The sequence below is a fragment of the Hippocampus guttulatus genome, chromosome 7, assembly GCF_054856545.1.
Source record: "Hippocampus guttulatus isolate MCC_2025c chromosome 7, RoL_Hgut_1.0, whole genome shotgun sequence".
NCBI classification, from domain to species: Eukaryota; Metazoa; Chordata; class Actinopteri; order Syngnathiformes; family Syngnathidae; genus Hippocampus; species Hippocampus guttulatus.
The window spans coordinates 18,636,110-18,648,622 of record NC_141267.1 but is presented as its reverse complement, the minus strand read 5'-3'; the positions used below and the strand labels follow the sequence as shown (position 1 = coordinate 18,648,622).

At 42.5% G+C, this 12,513-nt stretch overlaps 2 protein-coding genes across 3 annotated transcripts; both read left to right on the top strand.

The window, feature by feature from the left end:
* Window positions 1-32: 32 nt before the first annotated feature.
* On the top strand, window positions 33-5,432 carry LOC147202823 (peroxidasin homolog). 2 transcript variants are annotated; one of them, XM_086116689.1, is made up of 9 exons: window positions 33-577; window positions 1,211-1,249; window positions 1,548-1,554; window positions 1,838-2,184; window positions 3,022-3,324; window positions 3,390-3,653; window positions 3,725-3,766; window positions 4,666-4,744; window positions 5,039-5,432. In XM_086116689.1, exons 1-9 carry the CDS (start codon window positions 547-549, stop codon window positions 5,175-5,177), a joined length of 1,251 nt encoding a protein of 416 aa, XP_085972815.1. In that variant the 5' UTR covers window positions 33-546; the 3' UTR covers window positions 5,178-5,432. The 2 variants fall into 2 exon arrangements, with proteins under 2 accessions (XP_085972815.1, XP_085972814.1); XM_086116688.1 differs by lacking the exon at window positions 1,548-1,554 and having other exon boundaries at window positions 36-577; window positions 1,882-2,184.
* A 183-nt stretch (window positions 5,433-5,615) lies between these two features.
* On the top strand, window positions 5,616-11,538 carry LOC147202822 (GTPase IMAP family member 8). Its single transcript, XM_086116393.1, has 6 exons — window positions 5,616-5,846; window positions 6,649-7,359; window positions 7,558-8,244; window positions 8,900-9,670; window positions 9,747-9,881; window positions 10,538-11,538. The coding sequence occupies exons 1-6, from the start codon at window positions 5,645-5,647 to the stop codon at window positions 10,672-10,674; spliced, it is 2,643 nt and encodes an 880-aa protein (XP_085972519.1). The 5' UTR covers window positions 5,616-5,644; the 3' UTR covers window positions 10,675-11,538.
* The last annotated feature ends 975 nt before the right edge of the window (window positions 11,539-12,513 follow it).

Below are 12,513 nucleotides of genomic sequence, written 5' to 3'. Positions count from 1 at the left end.
AAAAATCAATCAATATATGAGCGTAAAAAACATTAAACATGTTAGGTTTCATGTGAGTGTCAAAACTATTGTAGCTCGTGACTCCTAAGGGCTAAAAAATGCTTAATTAAGTGCAGCTAGCACGCTAATGTTAGCATGTAGCGTTCGCTCATGGTTATTGTTTTTGGTTATTAAATTATCCCTGGTCTGACTCACTTTTCCAAAACCATGTACAGAACCTATATAGGGTTATGAAACACCTGTTTAAAGAATTATTTTAAAGCAGTTTGGGGGATCTTTAACCCCATACCTCGCTGTCCTGTTTTTTTTTTTCTTCTAATCTGACGCTCCGCCTGTTTAGTGCTTGTCACAGGAAGGAAACGTCTCCACCAAGATGCCCATCGCTATTTGCTGTGACTGGCCACTGTCATTGCCTTTAGTCTTATATCAGCACTCCGAAAAATTCAACACGTGAGACTGAAAAAAACAACAACAACTCATATAGCATTATTCTCAATATTTCACTTTTTGGTTTGTGGGAAAGATCCCAAAGAGTGGGGCGGCGGAATGAACATCATCCTCATCGCTTCAATGCTGGGTGAGTAAATTAGCAGATGCAAATTCAACTTTTATATCTTTACATCTTTTATTATCGCATTGCTGTTTTCCCCCCTTCCAGTTCTGATAAATTTTTCCACTGTGCATTCAATATCATTGCAGACAGTTTCAATGAGCTGACCTATTTATTGGAAGTTTTTTTTAGTAATTTATATGGAATTTAAGCCTTGTCTAGTTTTAATTCAGCCTACAAGCAAAGTATAGGCCAAAAGGTGTGTGAGTGTGTATGCGTGCATTCCAGCATGTGTATGCGTATGTGCGTGTGTGTGTGAGAGAGAGTGTGTGAGAGAGAGAGAGAGAGAGAGGGCGAGAGAGAGACAGACAGAGACAGAGAGAGGAAGATACAGTAAATACACGCACATTCCTGGCGCTCCCATCGGGACGAGTCAGTGTAAAAGATTCATTAAGGAGTGAGAGGCTGTCCTGTGTTACATCACATGTGTAAAAGGCTCACAAACAACGATCACTACAACTGTGTGTGTGTGTGTGTGTGTGTGTGTGTGTGTGTGTGTGTGTGTGTGTGATACTGGTCCATGCAGACTTGTGAAGCCCAAAGTAAATTGATTTTTCAGTTATTTTCATTTTCATTTTTTATACATTTCCTTTATTTCAGATGTAGCAGCATTTGTACTCCTTGTTGCAGCTTCTAAAGGTAAGTCCAATAACAAGTAGAAATTCCCTCAAAGGTGACATGAGCCATGCCAATAAACGGGACAAAAAGGGACAGAGTATAATCCTCAGAAAAATATCACACTATATGAAATATTTTAACAATTGATTAAGTATAGATTTACAATATGAGGTGGTGACTTGAGATACAAGTTTAATTGGTTTCCAATAACTTGCAGAAATGTCGCTGGAAATTTTCGATGCAAATTCACAGACATTTATGATCATTTTTGGGGACATAAATTAAAATTGCATGATGGTTTATCACTGGGAACTTAGAGTGGGGCGGTAGGGGCGTGCTCGGGGGAGAGAGACACTAATTGAATGCAAATTAAGTTGAATTTCTACCTGGCATTCTGCATCACTCAATCCCAATGACATTATTCATGCAACAGTCATGCATTTGAATGAGCAATGACCTCACTTGGTTAAAGGACTAGTCACAAATAAACCAAAGTAAATCCGTGTTCTCAAATCCATTTACGTGGAAATTGTCCAACCTTGAATATTTCCCAATTTGCCCAGCACAGCAATTTTCCTCCCCTTTGCATCCCGTCTCGACATACATTAGCATTAAGTATGAATCATTAAAACACAATCAAACTTCCAACCCAGAGGAGTTGAAGGTCAGCGTGACCTTGTGGCCTCTGGGCACGAAGATCTTCCTCGGGGAGTGTGTGTTGCTGCGGTGCATGGTGGAGTCCAACTCCACTCTGGCGTGGAGCTACAGCTGGTTCCGGAATGAGTCTCGTGCCACCCAGGTGGGCAAGAACCCCCGACACCTACTCTCTGGGGGCAGCTACTCAATCACTGCTGTGATGAAGGAAGATGCTGGCAGGTATTGGTGCCAGGCCGAGTGCTGTGACAGTAACACCACCGTGGCGGTGCTAAGCAAGCCAGTTACACTGAGTGTTTCAGGTCAGTAAAAGTTCCGCTTTTTGTTTTGATGACCATTAATTGCATGTGTATAACAAATTAAATGCATTTTATTTTTCCCTGTCTGGATGAGGTCTTTTAACTCGATGCATGAAAACAGCACAAAAATCTAAGAGTCCGCCCTCCCCTCCCATACTGGCCAGTGTCTGTTCACACTCATAACCACTTGATGGTGCCATGCAACTATAAAATCCATTTTAGTCTTTGTGAGTGTGGCAATGGCATTTGAGCCAATTCTAACTGACTTTGAACGATACCCTGGACTGGTTGCCAGCCAAATACTGTAGACGTAGACAAAGACAGAGACATTGTCATTTGTGAAGGCAGCACCACTTCATTGCTTGCTGATTTAGAGCCCACATCAACAACTTCATTGAGCAACAGTTGAAGTTTTTGCTTTGAGATTCTCCCATTCTCCGACAATCTCATCCACCAACTGTTTTTTTTGTGCTAAGGCCAAAGCCACATCTAATAGAAAAACTCCATTGTTGTAATCATCGATATGCAGTTACAAAAATATTTGGTTGGGAATCAATAACTCAGGGGTGATTGCGGCAGGGCTCGTGACAGTCTGTGTGGAAAGAGATGGGGCTTGGCCAAAATCACGGGTAGAGAAACTGGGACAGTATGATGAAGGAAATAAAGTGTTTTGTATTGCTAAGTACATTCCTCATGTGTGATGTCACAATCTGGAAAATTGAGTCGTGGTTGTGTAATTTCACACCCGATGGTTGTCATTCGGGGTATTTCAAAGACCCAACTATTTGTATACCAACTTTGCGATTTATTTATTTTTATTTGTGTGTGTGTGTGTATTAGGGCTACCCCCACCCTCACTGATTCTGATCCCCAGCACCAGGCATGTGTTCGAAGGGGAGACGTTTACCTTGCAGTGCCCTGAAACTCTGACGAACTCCTCTGCTTGGGTCCTGAGGCAAACTTCTGCCAGCCGCTTAATAAGGACCGCGGACTCCAAGACATGTGCATGCTCATCACCAGGCGGTGGTGTCACTCCAGGCGGTTCAAGCACCTGTGTCGTCTCTGCTACCAGAGGGGGCAGTGGGCTGTACTGGTGCGAAGGTGCTGAAGGTCGCAGCAACGCAGTTAACATCACCGTCACCTGTGAGTCTTCAGGAGGATGTAAACATGGTGTGATGTCATTTTTCTTACTTGTTTTTGTCCTACAGCTGGTCCGGTCATCATGAGGACCCCCGCCTTGTCCGTACCACGTGGGGGGAATGTGGTCTTAGAATGTCATTACCGGAAAGGCAACCACACAAAGACGACCTTTTTCAGGGATGGCATCAAAATGTCCCCCGACAGTTCTCCCAGTCAAGGGACAGAAATAAAAATAACCATTGTGAACGTGAGTGAGGCACACGAAGGCTTTTACAAGTGTGCGTCACAGGACGGAAAGCTGGAGAGTCCACAAAGCTGGTTATCAGTAAGAAGTAAGACATCGTCAGGGTTGGATTTTCTTTCCTTCCAATTGTTCAGTCTTGACGTTTTCTCTTTGGTTTAGGCAACCTATCATCTGCGGATGTGTCAGATGGCTCCACTTCTGGTAATCTCATCCATACATGTCATGAATCTTGTTTTATATGATGGGAATGGGATACAGTCAAACCTCGATTTTCGTCCATAATCCGTTCCAGAAGACTGCTCGAAAACCGAAATTGTTTGAAAACCGAAACCACGCTCTTTTTAAGATAAAAATGTTTACTGAACACGTCTGCTCACAATGGAAAGCAACACGAGGAAGCGTCACTTCCTCGTATAAGGGAGGCGAGAGGAGTCAAATTGTGGCATTCAAGTGCGCTCAATTTGTTCGAGAACCGAAATTTGTTTGTCATCCGAGCCGTAAAAAAATTGGAATTTTTGGTCGAAAACCGAGAATTGAGACGTTCGAAAACCGAGGTTTGACTATCTTAAAGGGGAAATCAACCCCAACATTTTCTTTACAGTAATATGTTCTTTGCGCCACTGGTCTCAAAACGTGGTAGTCTGATTAATATTGTGTTTGTCGAAAATTAGTTAAGCAGCAAAATGCACCCTGTTTCAGCCATCTCAGGGGGCGGCCATTTTGACGCTTTCTGTCAGCTGAAAATGATATCACAGTTGCTCAGGGCTCAGTTTACGATCAATCACCGCCCACATGTTTTCTGAAGCTGAGCCATGATTGGTTGTAACCTGAGCCCTGAGCCACTGTGATGTCAGGCAGCAAGTGGCAAAATGGCCGCCCCCTGGGATGGCTAAAACTGGGTGGATTTTGCTGCTTAACTCATATTTCAAAAATGCAATATTAATCAGACTGCCGTGTTTAGACAAATGAAGGCGAAAAGAACACATTATCGTTAAGAGGTTTGGGGGCTTGACTTCCCCTTTAAGGTTTTGAACTACAATGTAGTATTGTGCACTACAAAGTCATTCCAGATCAATATAAAACAAATATTCTTCTGACAGGTTCCTGGATTTGGGTCATCGTTTCGTGCATTCTTATGATCTTCATCCCGCTTGCTATCTTGCTAATTCTACATTTCAGGTTAGTGGCGAATTAAAAAATGTCCTCTTAGACTTTTACACGGGTTCCTCGGTTTACGATGGAGTTCAGCGGCATATCTTCACACAGTCAGTACAAAACCACGTCGCCTTGTGTGAAGTTAGGTTTTATAACTAAATTAACATGCCGGTACACGCATGCTCTTAATCTCATCATCATTGTATGCCGAGACAAACACTCAGAAACCGAAGGAATCCTGCTCTCATGTATGTCGATAGAAAACAATCAGCTCCCGTCAGGAGTCTCGCCGAACCTTTTCATGATTTTTTTGTGAAGGTACAAGATGCTTTACACGTGCAACCATTGGAGGGTTTCTTGCGTGGAAACTCCCGCAGTTGTTCTTCCTGCCACCAAGCAAGACGTGACGGAGGTACAGTGGGATTTGTCCTGGATGGAGATGTCCAACTTGCTGTAGCCGTGCAAATGAAGGTTCTCACTCACATCTCTCATGGGCATTCATCCATCCATGTCCTTGTTGCATAGCACAGGTACAATCCAGTGTGATGTAGTATAATGAATTATACTGTGGCAATACTCTCTTTGATTCGTCTTCACTTTTGTTTCCACATGTAACTGCATACATGAATTCAATTGTGCAAATTCAATCCAATGGAATTTTTGCCTTTGTCAGATCTCTCTTTTCTTTAAATAAACCCTTTTGTTATCACTATTTATCTGAGTATGCGTTTGTGGCATGCACACTCTTTCCGGTCTGAATCCAGATCTGTCAGAATAGCCCGACATCTGACAGTTGCGCTGGGTGGTGCAATTGTTTTGGACATAGTGAAACCTCTTGGCTGAAACCAGTTTGACAACTTTACCTGACATAGCTACAATTTGATGAGAAACACTCCCTAATCATGATTCAATCAAAAGGAGTGCATGCAATGGAGAGGGCAGACTGTTGCCGTTGAACTCATAACTAGTACAGTACTTTATGCTTTCAAATTATTTCCATCAAAGAAGAGAGAGATCAGGAAAATCAATCATCGACGTGGACTACAGTTGAATGACGGGGGATTTGGTTCACTTGGCTGTGATTGCATTTTGAACAGAAGACCAGGGAGAATGGCGGACAAAGATGGTGAGTGTACTCCCATACCCTTGCAATGTACATGAACTTGTCAACAAAGTGTTCATTTTTTCATCGATGGTGTCGACTGTGCTGTCTGTAAATGTCCAAAAAAAATTTTTTTTAATTAGAAATCCCATCTTGGTTTTGTTTTGTTTTGTTTTGTTTTGTGGTGTTGGGTGTGACCATTCGAGCAGATGCCACCAACAAACCAGTTAAACCTGCCCTTCGCAGTAAACGCTAGAATGGAAATTTTCAAGAATGTCAAACAGAGACCGACTTAGTTCAAGTTTCCCTCCTGGGCAGAAAGACGGACCCAGTAACTGAAAAGGATGTATAAGTAATTGTTTCAGTTTTAGATGAAACCTTTGTAGCGAGGGCAGTACTAAAACAAAAAACAAAAAACAGAAATCATGACTCCCACTCAGTTCATTGTTTTGTTGTGATCAAGGACTTAAATTTTCTCTTATATGGATTATGAATCCAGTGATTATTTGTGTCAACATCGACATATCAACAGTAAAGAAAAAAAAACATTGAACTGATTTCTTCAACCTTACGTTGTTGAATCTCTGATTGTTCAGTTGATATACATTACTTTGTTACTTTTAATTCTTTTGAGGTAAAGTAACACGTTCAAAAAAATTTAAAGTAAGGGTGCGTCATCGAAATTGTACATTGAAAATGAAAACTTTAACCTGGATTTCAGTAGCTAGCTAGCAAGCAATATAGATCGATAGAGCCCGGCTTTCTGTTCTAACCATGCTGTCATTGTCTGAAGATCAGTTATGATATCAAGTACTTGTGCTTACAGCCAAGGAGATGCCTGAGAGAAGACTAGTACTGATTGGTGCTCGACGAGACGGGAAAAGCTCATCTGCCAACACAATATTGAGAAAGGAACGGTTCGAATGTGGGCGAATTCGAACAGCTCACTCTGAAGCCAGACATAAAATAGTCGAAAACCGGAACCTGGTGGTGGTGGTGGACACTCCGGGCTGGAAGTACTCTACTTCCCTCAGTGAGATTTCAGAGAGAGACAAGCAACAATTAAAGCTCTATGCCTCTAAGTGTCCACCTGGACCACATGCCTTCCTCCTTCTCATACCCACTGATTCCAGCTTCACTCACAAACAGAGAAAGGTGGTGCAAGAACACATGAAGTTGCTGGGGGATCGGGCATGGAGATACACCATGGTGCTGTTCACCTTTGGAGACTACCTGGGCAAGAAGACCATTGAGGAGCACATTGAAAGCGAGGGTGAAGCGCTCACCTGGCTGATCGAAAAGTGTCAAAACAGGTATCACGTGTTCAACAACAAGGACAAGAGCAACTCGTCCCAGGTCATCGAGCTGATGGAGAAGATTGACGACATGGTCAATGAAAATGACGACAGCTTCTACATGCTAGACAACCAGATGATCGACACCATTAGGAAGAATCAAGAAGAAGTGGCTGAGAAGGCCAAACAGAGATTGAGACGGGTCTCAGAACAAAGACAGAAAATGAAAATGGTCCTTTCGGGTAAGCATTGCACAAGATTAAAAAAAACACTCAGTTCTTTTCTTGTCGATCTCTCTATAAAAAGCTACCTCACACTTTTGTGACTTTGCTTGTCCCAATTAACATTGAGAAGAAGCATGGTCAGTTGTAACCACAGATATAGTTTTATTCAATCTCTTGTTTTTCGTTGTTTTTTTTATTTGACCTGACATATTTTAGAAATGGAGCCCATCCAGACACTTCGTATTATTCTCCTGGGCAGCCGCTTTGTTGGGAAAACCTCCGTAAGGAACACCATCTTTGGAATCAAAGAACAAGTAGAAGAAACAACAGTGCTTTCGTATGCCCAGGTGGGCATCGTGGGCAGGACCAAAATAACAGTTGTGGATACGCCGAGTTGGCGCAAAGGCTTCTCTGCATGCGACACACCAGAAATCATCAAGGACGAGCTACTGCATAGCTTGTTGAAGTGCCCCCCTGGGCCCCACGTCTTCTTGCTTGTGATCGATGCAGATGCCTCGTTTAACGCCCAGCACCTGAAAGCAGCCACCACTCATGTGGAGCTGCTCGGGGTGAGTGTGTGGAAGCACACAATGGTGGTGTTCACCCGAGGAGACTGGCTGGGCTCACGCAGCATTGAAGAATACATTGAGGGTGAGGGGAATGCCCTGCAGTCTCTAGTGGAGCGATGCGGTAACAGATATCACGTCCTGGACAACATGAACGAAGATGACAGCAGTCAGGTTGACGACTTATTGGAGAAAATCACCCTGACTCTGGCAGAGAATGGGTGGCAACATTTTACACCCAATCAGAAGATGCTGGACGCCTTGATGGAGAAAGCAAAAAGAGTGGAAAACGCTGCCCGACTGAGAAGTCAAGTCAAGGCCACCAGAGCACCGAAAGGTACAATATCTCATGTGTTCAAAAATTATGTATTTGGTGCCCGCCCCTCCAAATAAATTGACAGATTCAAGTTATAAACTTAATTGGTTCTGTGAGCTCATTTGTAACCTGAAACGTTCATGTATTAAGGTAAGGTTTCCCATTGAAATGAATGGAAACGCAATTAATCCATTCCAGCCCCAAAACAAAGTAATACAGTACCTACTTTTAACAAGTGTGTGGTTAGAAATAACTTTAATGCAATATAGAAATAAATGAAAACACACTTAACAATTTCCATTGTCTCCTGAGGAGTTTTAACTCATTAATCTCATTTGTTTTCTGGGTCTGAGCTGTGATTGATCGTTACCTGAGCTCTGAGCTCCTGTGATATCATTTTCAGCCATCAATCAGAAAGCAAGAAGCCATCAATCAGAAGCAAAATGGCCATTCCTGAGATGGATAATAACGGGCGGAAAGACGTAGTATTGAATGGAAATACATTGACTTGACTTCCTCTTTCGGCACTTGAAGCATTTTCTAGTGCTATTTGGCACACACACACCACAGGGTTTTGGGGTCAAAGTTGTGATCAAATGCGATTTACCAGCAGGTACTGTCTGCAGCAGGTTCTGTAATCTTCCGACCTTACAAATATTTTTTTTTCACTCCACAGGTCCTCCCAAAAAGTTGAAAGAGCTGAGAATTTTGATACTTGGTGAAAAGTTGTCAGGAAAGACAACAGCAGCAAATTGCCTCCTGCGGGGCAAAGTGTTCCCCGCCCAACCGAATGACGGCTGTATGGCCAGGCAGGGACAGGTTGCTGGCATGCAAGTCACAGTGGTCGATACCCCGGGCTGGTACAGCGAGTCCGACTGCACTCGGCAACAGGACCAAGAAATAGTCCGGGGTCTGACCCTGAGCCCTCAGGGGTTCGACGCTGTTCTGATTGTGATTTCCTTGGATTTCAAATTCGACCAGGTCAGTCTGGACACCCTGCAGGATCACATCAAGCTCTTTGGCGACAGCGTCTGGAACCACACAATGGTTCTGTTCACAAACCAAGACACTTTGGGAGCCAGGTCCCTGGAGGTGTTTATCGAGGGGGAAGACAGACCACTTCGATGGTTGGTCGACAAGTGTGGAAACACCTACCACTGTCTGCATGTCACAGATCAAACCGACGTTAGTCAGCACTACCAGCTGTTTGAAAAGATAGAGGGCATGTCAGCAAAGAATCAGGGCCGCCTGTTCTGCCCCGACTTGAAAGACGTTGACCTGAGGCTCCATGAAAAGTTCAAGAGGAGGATAATCAAAAAAGCTCTTCAACATAAGATAGAGCAAGCTGTCAGAAGACGAGAGCTGGAGCTGTGTCAAGACCTCAAGATCAATCTTGAGAAGCTGCAACAGGACATAAAGGAGATTTTTTCCTCTCCATTGGCACTGGGTAAGTACTATTAATGTTGAACTCCACTATCGATCATCTGCATGTTCCTTGGTTTTTACGTTTGCTTTTCATATAGCCACAGGTAGCAAGAGCAGAACCAAGAAGAAAACTGTACTGGCAGATATCGAGAACCAGATCCAAGGCCTGAATGCGAACATTATGAGGTCAATGGTTCAACTTCGGAGCAGCATGGACTTTGGTGTCCCGAGCAGTGCGTATACATGTGTCATTGGATGTTAGCATCTGAGCTATGCCCTCTCAAAATAATACCCAACCGCAGGGGAAAATGTAAAATCCTTATTGATCTGCTTTTCTGTTTTCTTTGTGCGAACTTAACGTGTTAGCTGGTTAGCATTTGAGCTATCGTCTTTTCGAATAGGAGCCGACCACAGGGCACAGTGTAAAACCTGTAGGCTATATCCATGTGCTTCGGTGCTTGTTCTCCTCAGGTCGCCATCTTGTTACATGTTGGCAAAACAACACTTTGCATTTCATTTCCATCCCTTTGTTAAAAATAGTAAAAAAAAAAAAGAATTGCAACCTTGTATCAAATTGACAGTGCAAGAATATCGTTACTTTCTGTTGAGAGGGTGAAATTCTGAGGATTTGGACAATTTCAATTGAAACAAAGTCTCTAAAGGCTTAATTGATTCTAAATACTATATCTTTCAATTTGATTAGCGATTCACAGATTTTTAATCAATGAATTGTTGCACCTTTGTTGTCACTGTTATATCATTTAAATCGTCTTCTTTTCGTATTTACGGCAAGAATAAACATGTTGTTCAATTCATACTTTTCATCCAGTATCAGTTAAAACAGTGTCACCAATGTCTGTCAATTAAAATGCTCTGTCTTCATTTGCAGTGAGTGGATCCACCCAACCCATGGATGAATTTCAGCAATGGCTGTCTCATCTTCACATTAGCACAAATCAAGATTCTACCCTGAGCCTCAACGTTTCAGAGTCATCGGGATACGAATCGCATTTTTTGGATGACTGAGCTGCATCAATGTCATCGACATACCAGTCGGGGAAAAGGCACTGTTCTGCCTGTACCTGCTCATTGGCCTCAGGGATAACGATCAAATATGGGGCCACACATTTCACACACACAAACCTTTTAAAACAACAGTGGATTTTTTCCCAATCAATTCCAAGAATCAAACATATATTTTAATGTACTGCACTGATATAGCAAGCAACTACACATAGGCAAATTACGGACACATAGTGCACTCTTGTGCCAACAATCCTGGCTCAAAATAGTATTTAAAACGTAATAAGTACAAAACAACATTTTCTCCGGTTTCCTCCCACACCCCAAAAACATGCATGGCATGTGAATGGAACACCCTAAATGGTCTCTGGTTGTTATTGTGGGTGTGAATGGTTGTTTGTGAATGGCTGGCAACCAGTTCAGGGTGTACCCCGCCTACTGCCCGAAGACAGCTCGGATAGGCTCCACCACCGCCCGCGACCCTTGTGAGGAAAAAAAGGATCAGAAAATGGATGGTTGGATGTTTTGTTTGTTTATTTTGGACTAATTTTCTGTTAAGCAGCCCTTCATCACTTTTGATATTGATGAATGTATGTGCATATAATGAATTAAAAAAAACAAAAACAAAAAAAAACGAATGTCCGACAATTGAGTTCAAAAGTTAGAAGTGTTACTGACAGGAGGCTGTATCATTTGGGAAATGAACAGGTTTGATAAATTCATATTTAAATGTAATTGTTTATTTCATGTTTCATCTTTACATGTACAAAAATGTCTTACATTCTCACATCCCCCCCCAACACCCCCTGACACAAAGCATTTTTTTTCTATATTCTATGGCCTGAATAAATGAAACTCTTCTCCTCAGTGCATCATTGATGATTGGCACCAAGTTGCCACCAGATGGCGCCAAAGCCATGTTTATTTTATTTTACATGGCTGTAATTCAGTAAATAATGGAGTACAATACACGTTCCTCCCAAAAATGTGCACTTCACACGCACGCGACTTACATTGAAACATAATTATGGATATTGAAAAGTCCCGACTGCCCAAAGACGGCCGGGATAGGCTCCACCACCCCCGCGACCCTTGTGAGGATAAACGGATCGGAAAATGGATGGATGAATGGATGGATGGATGGGAAAGTATTGGGACACTTGGGCATTTCACTTAACCATACCCATACCTGTCAACTCATACGGTTTAGCCATAGTTCATACGGATTTTGTGGTGAATCTTACGTATATGGCCATATCGCACAAATCATACGGATTCTGAAAATTTCCGCCCCCCAACAGGTAGTTCCGTTTGCTTTTGCCCATAATGGTGCTAGTCTACTCGAATGCTTTCATTTCCGGTAACTTTCCACGGTATGTCTAACCAGACATTGTATTGTGGAGATCTACATTAAATATCATTGAAAATTTCGTGGGTTTTTTCTGCCGTTATTTTGACATATAAAATGCCTTGGTATGTTATAGGATTTTTTGCTCTTTATAAGGATTTTTTTGGTAGTTTATACAGGTTGGCGCTCCGAAAAGTTGACAGGTATGGGTAAGTGACAAAAACGCGGGCAAAAAGGACTGAAGTGACTTTTTAAGCAATAGACTGTGATTAGTTTTTCAAGCCGAAGATGAGATCTTGAAGCCTCACTTTCCTAAAGTAGAAGAGACACTATAAAAATCGTGATGCCTAGGACCGGCCCGCAAATATAAAATTAATATCAAAATTAATTCACGTAAAATGAACAGTTTCCAGAAATTTCCGATGACCACCCCACCCGTGCTCATCATGAAATATGTCGATACAAAGAAGCAACGCACCTTTTAATAACAGTGT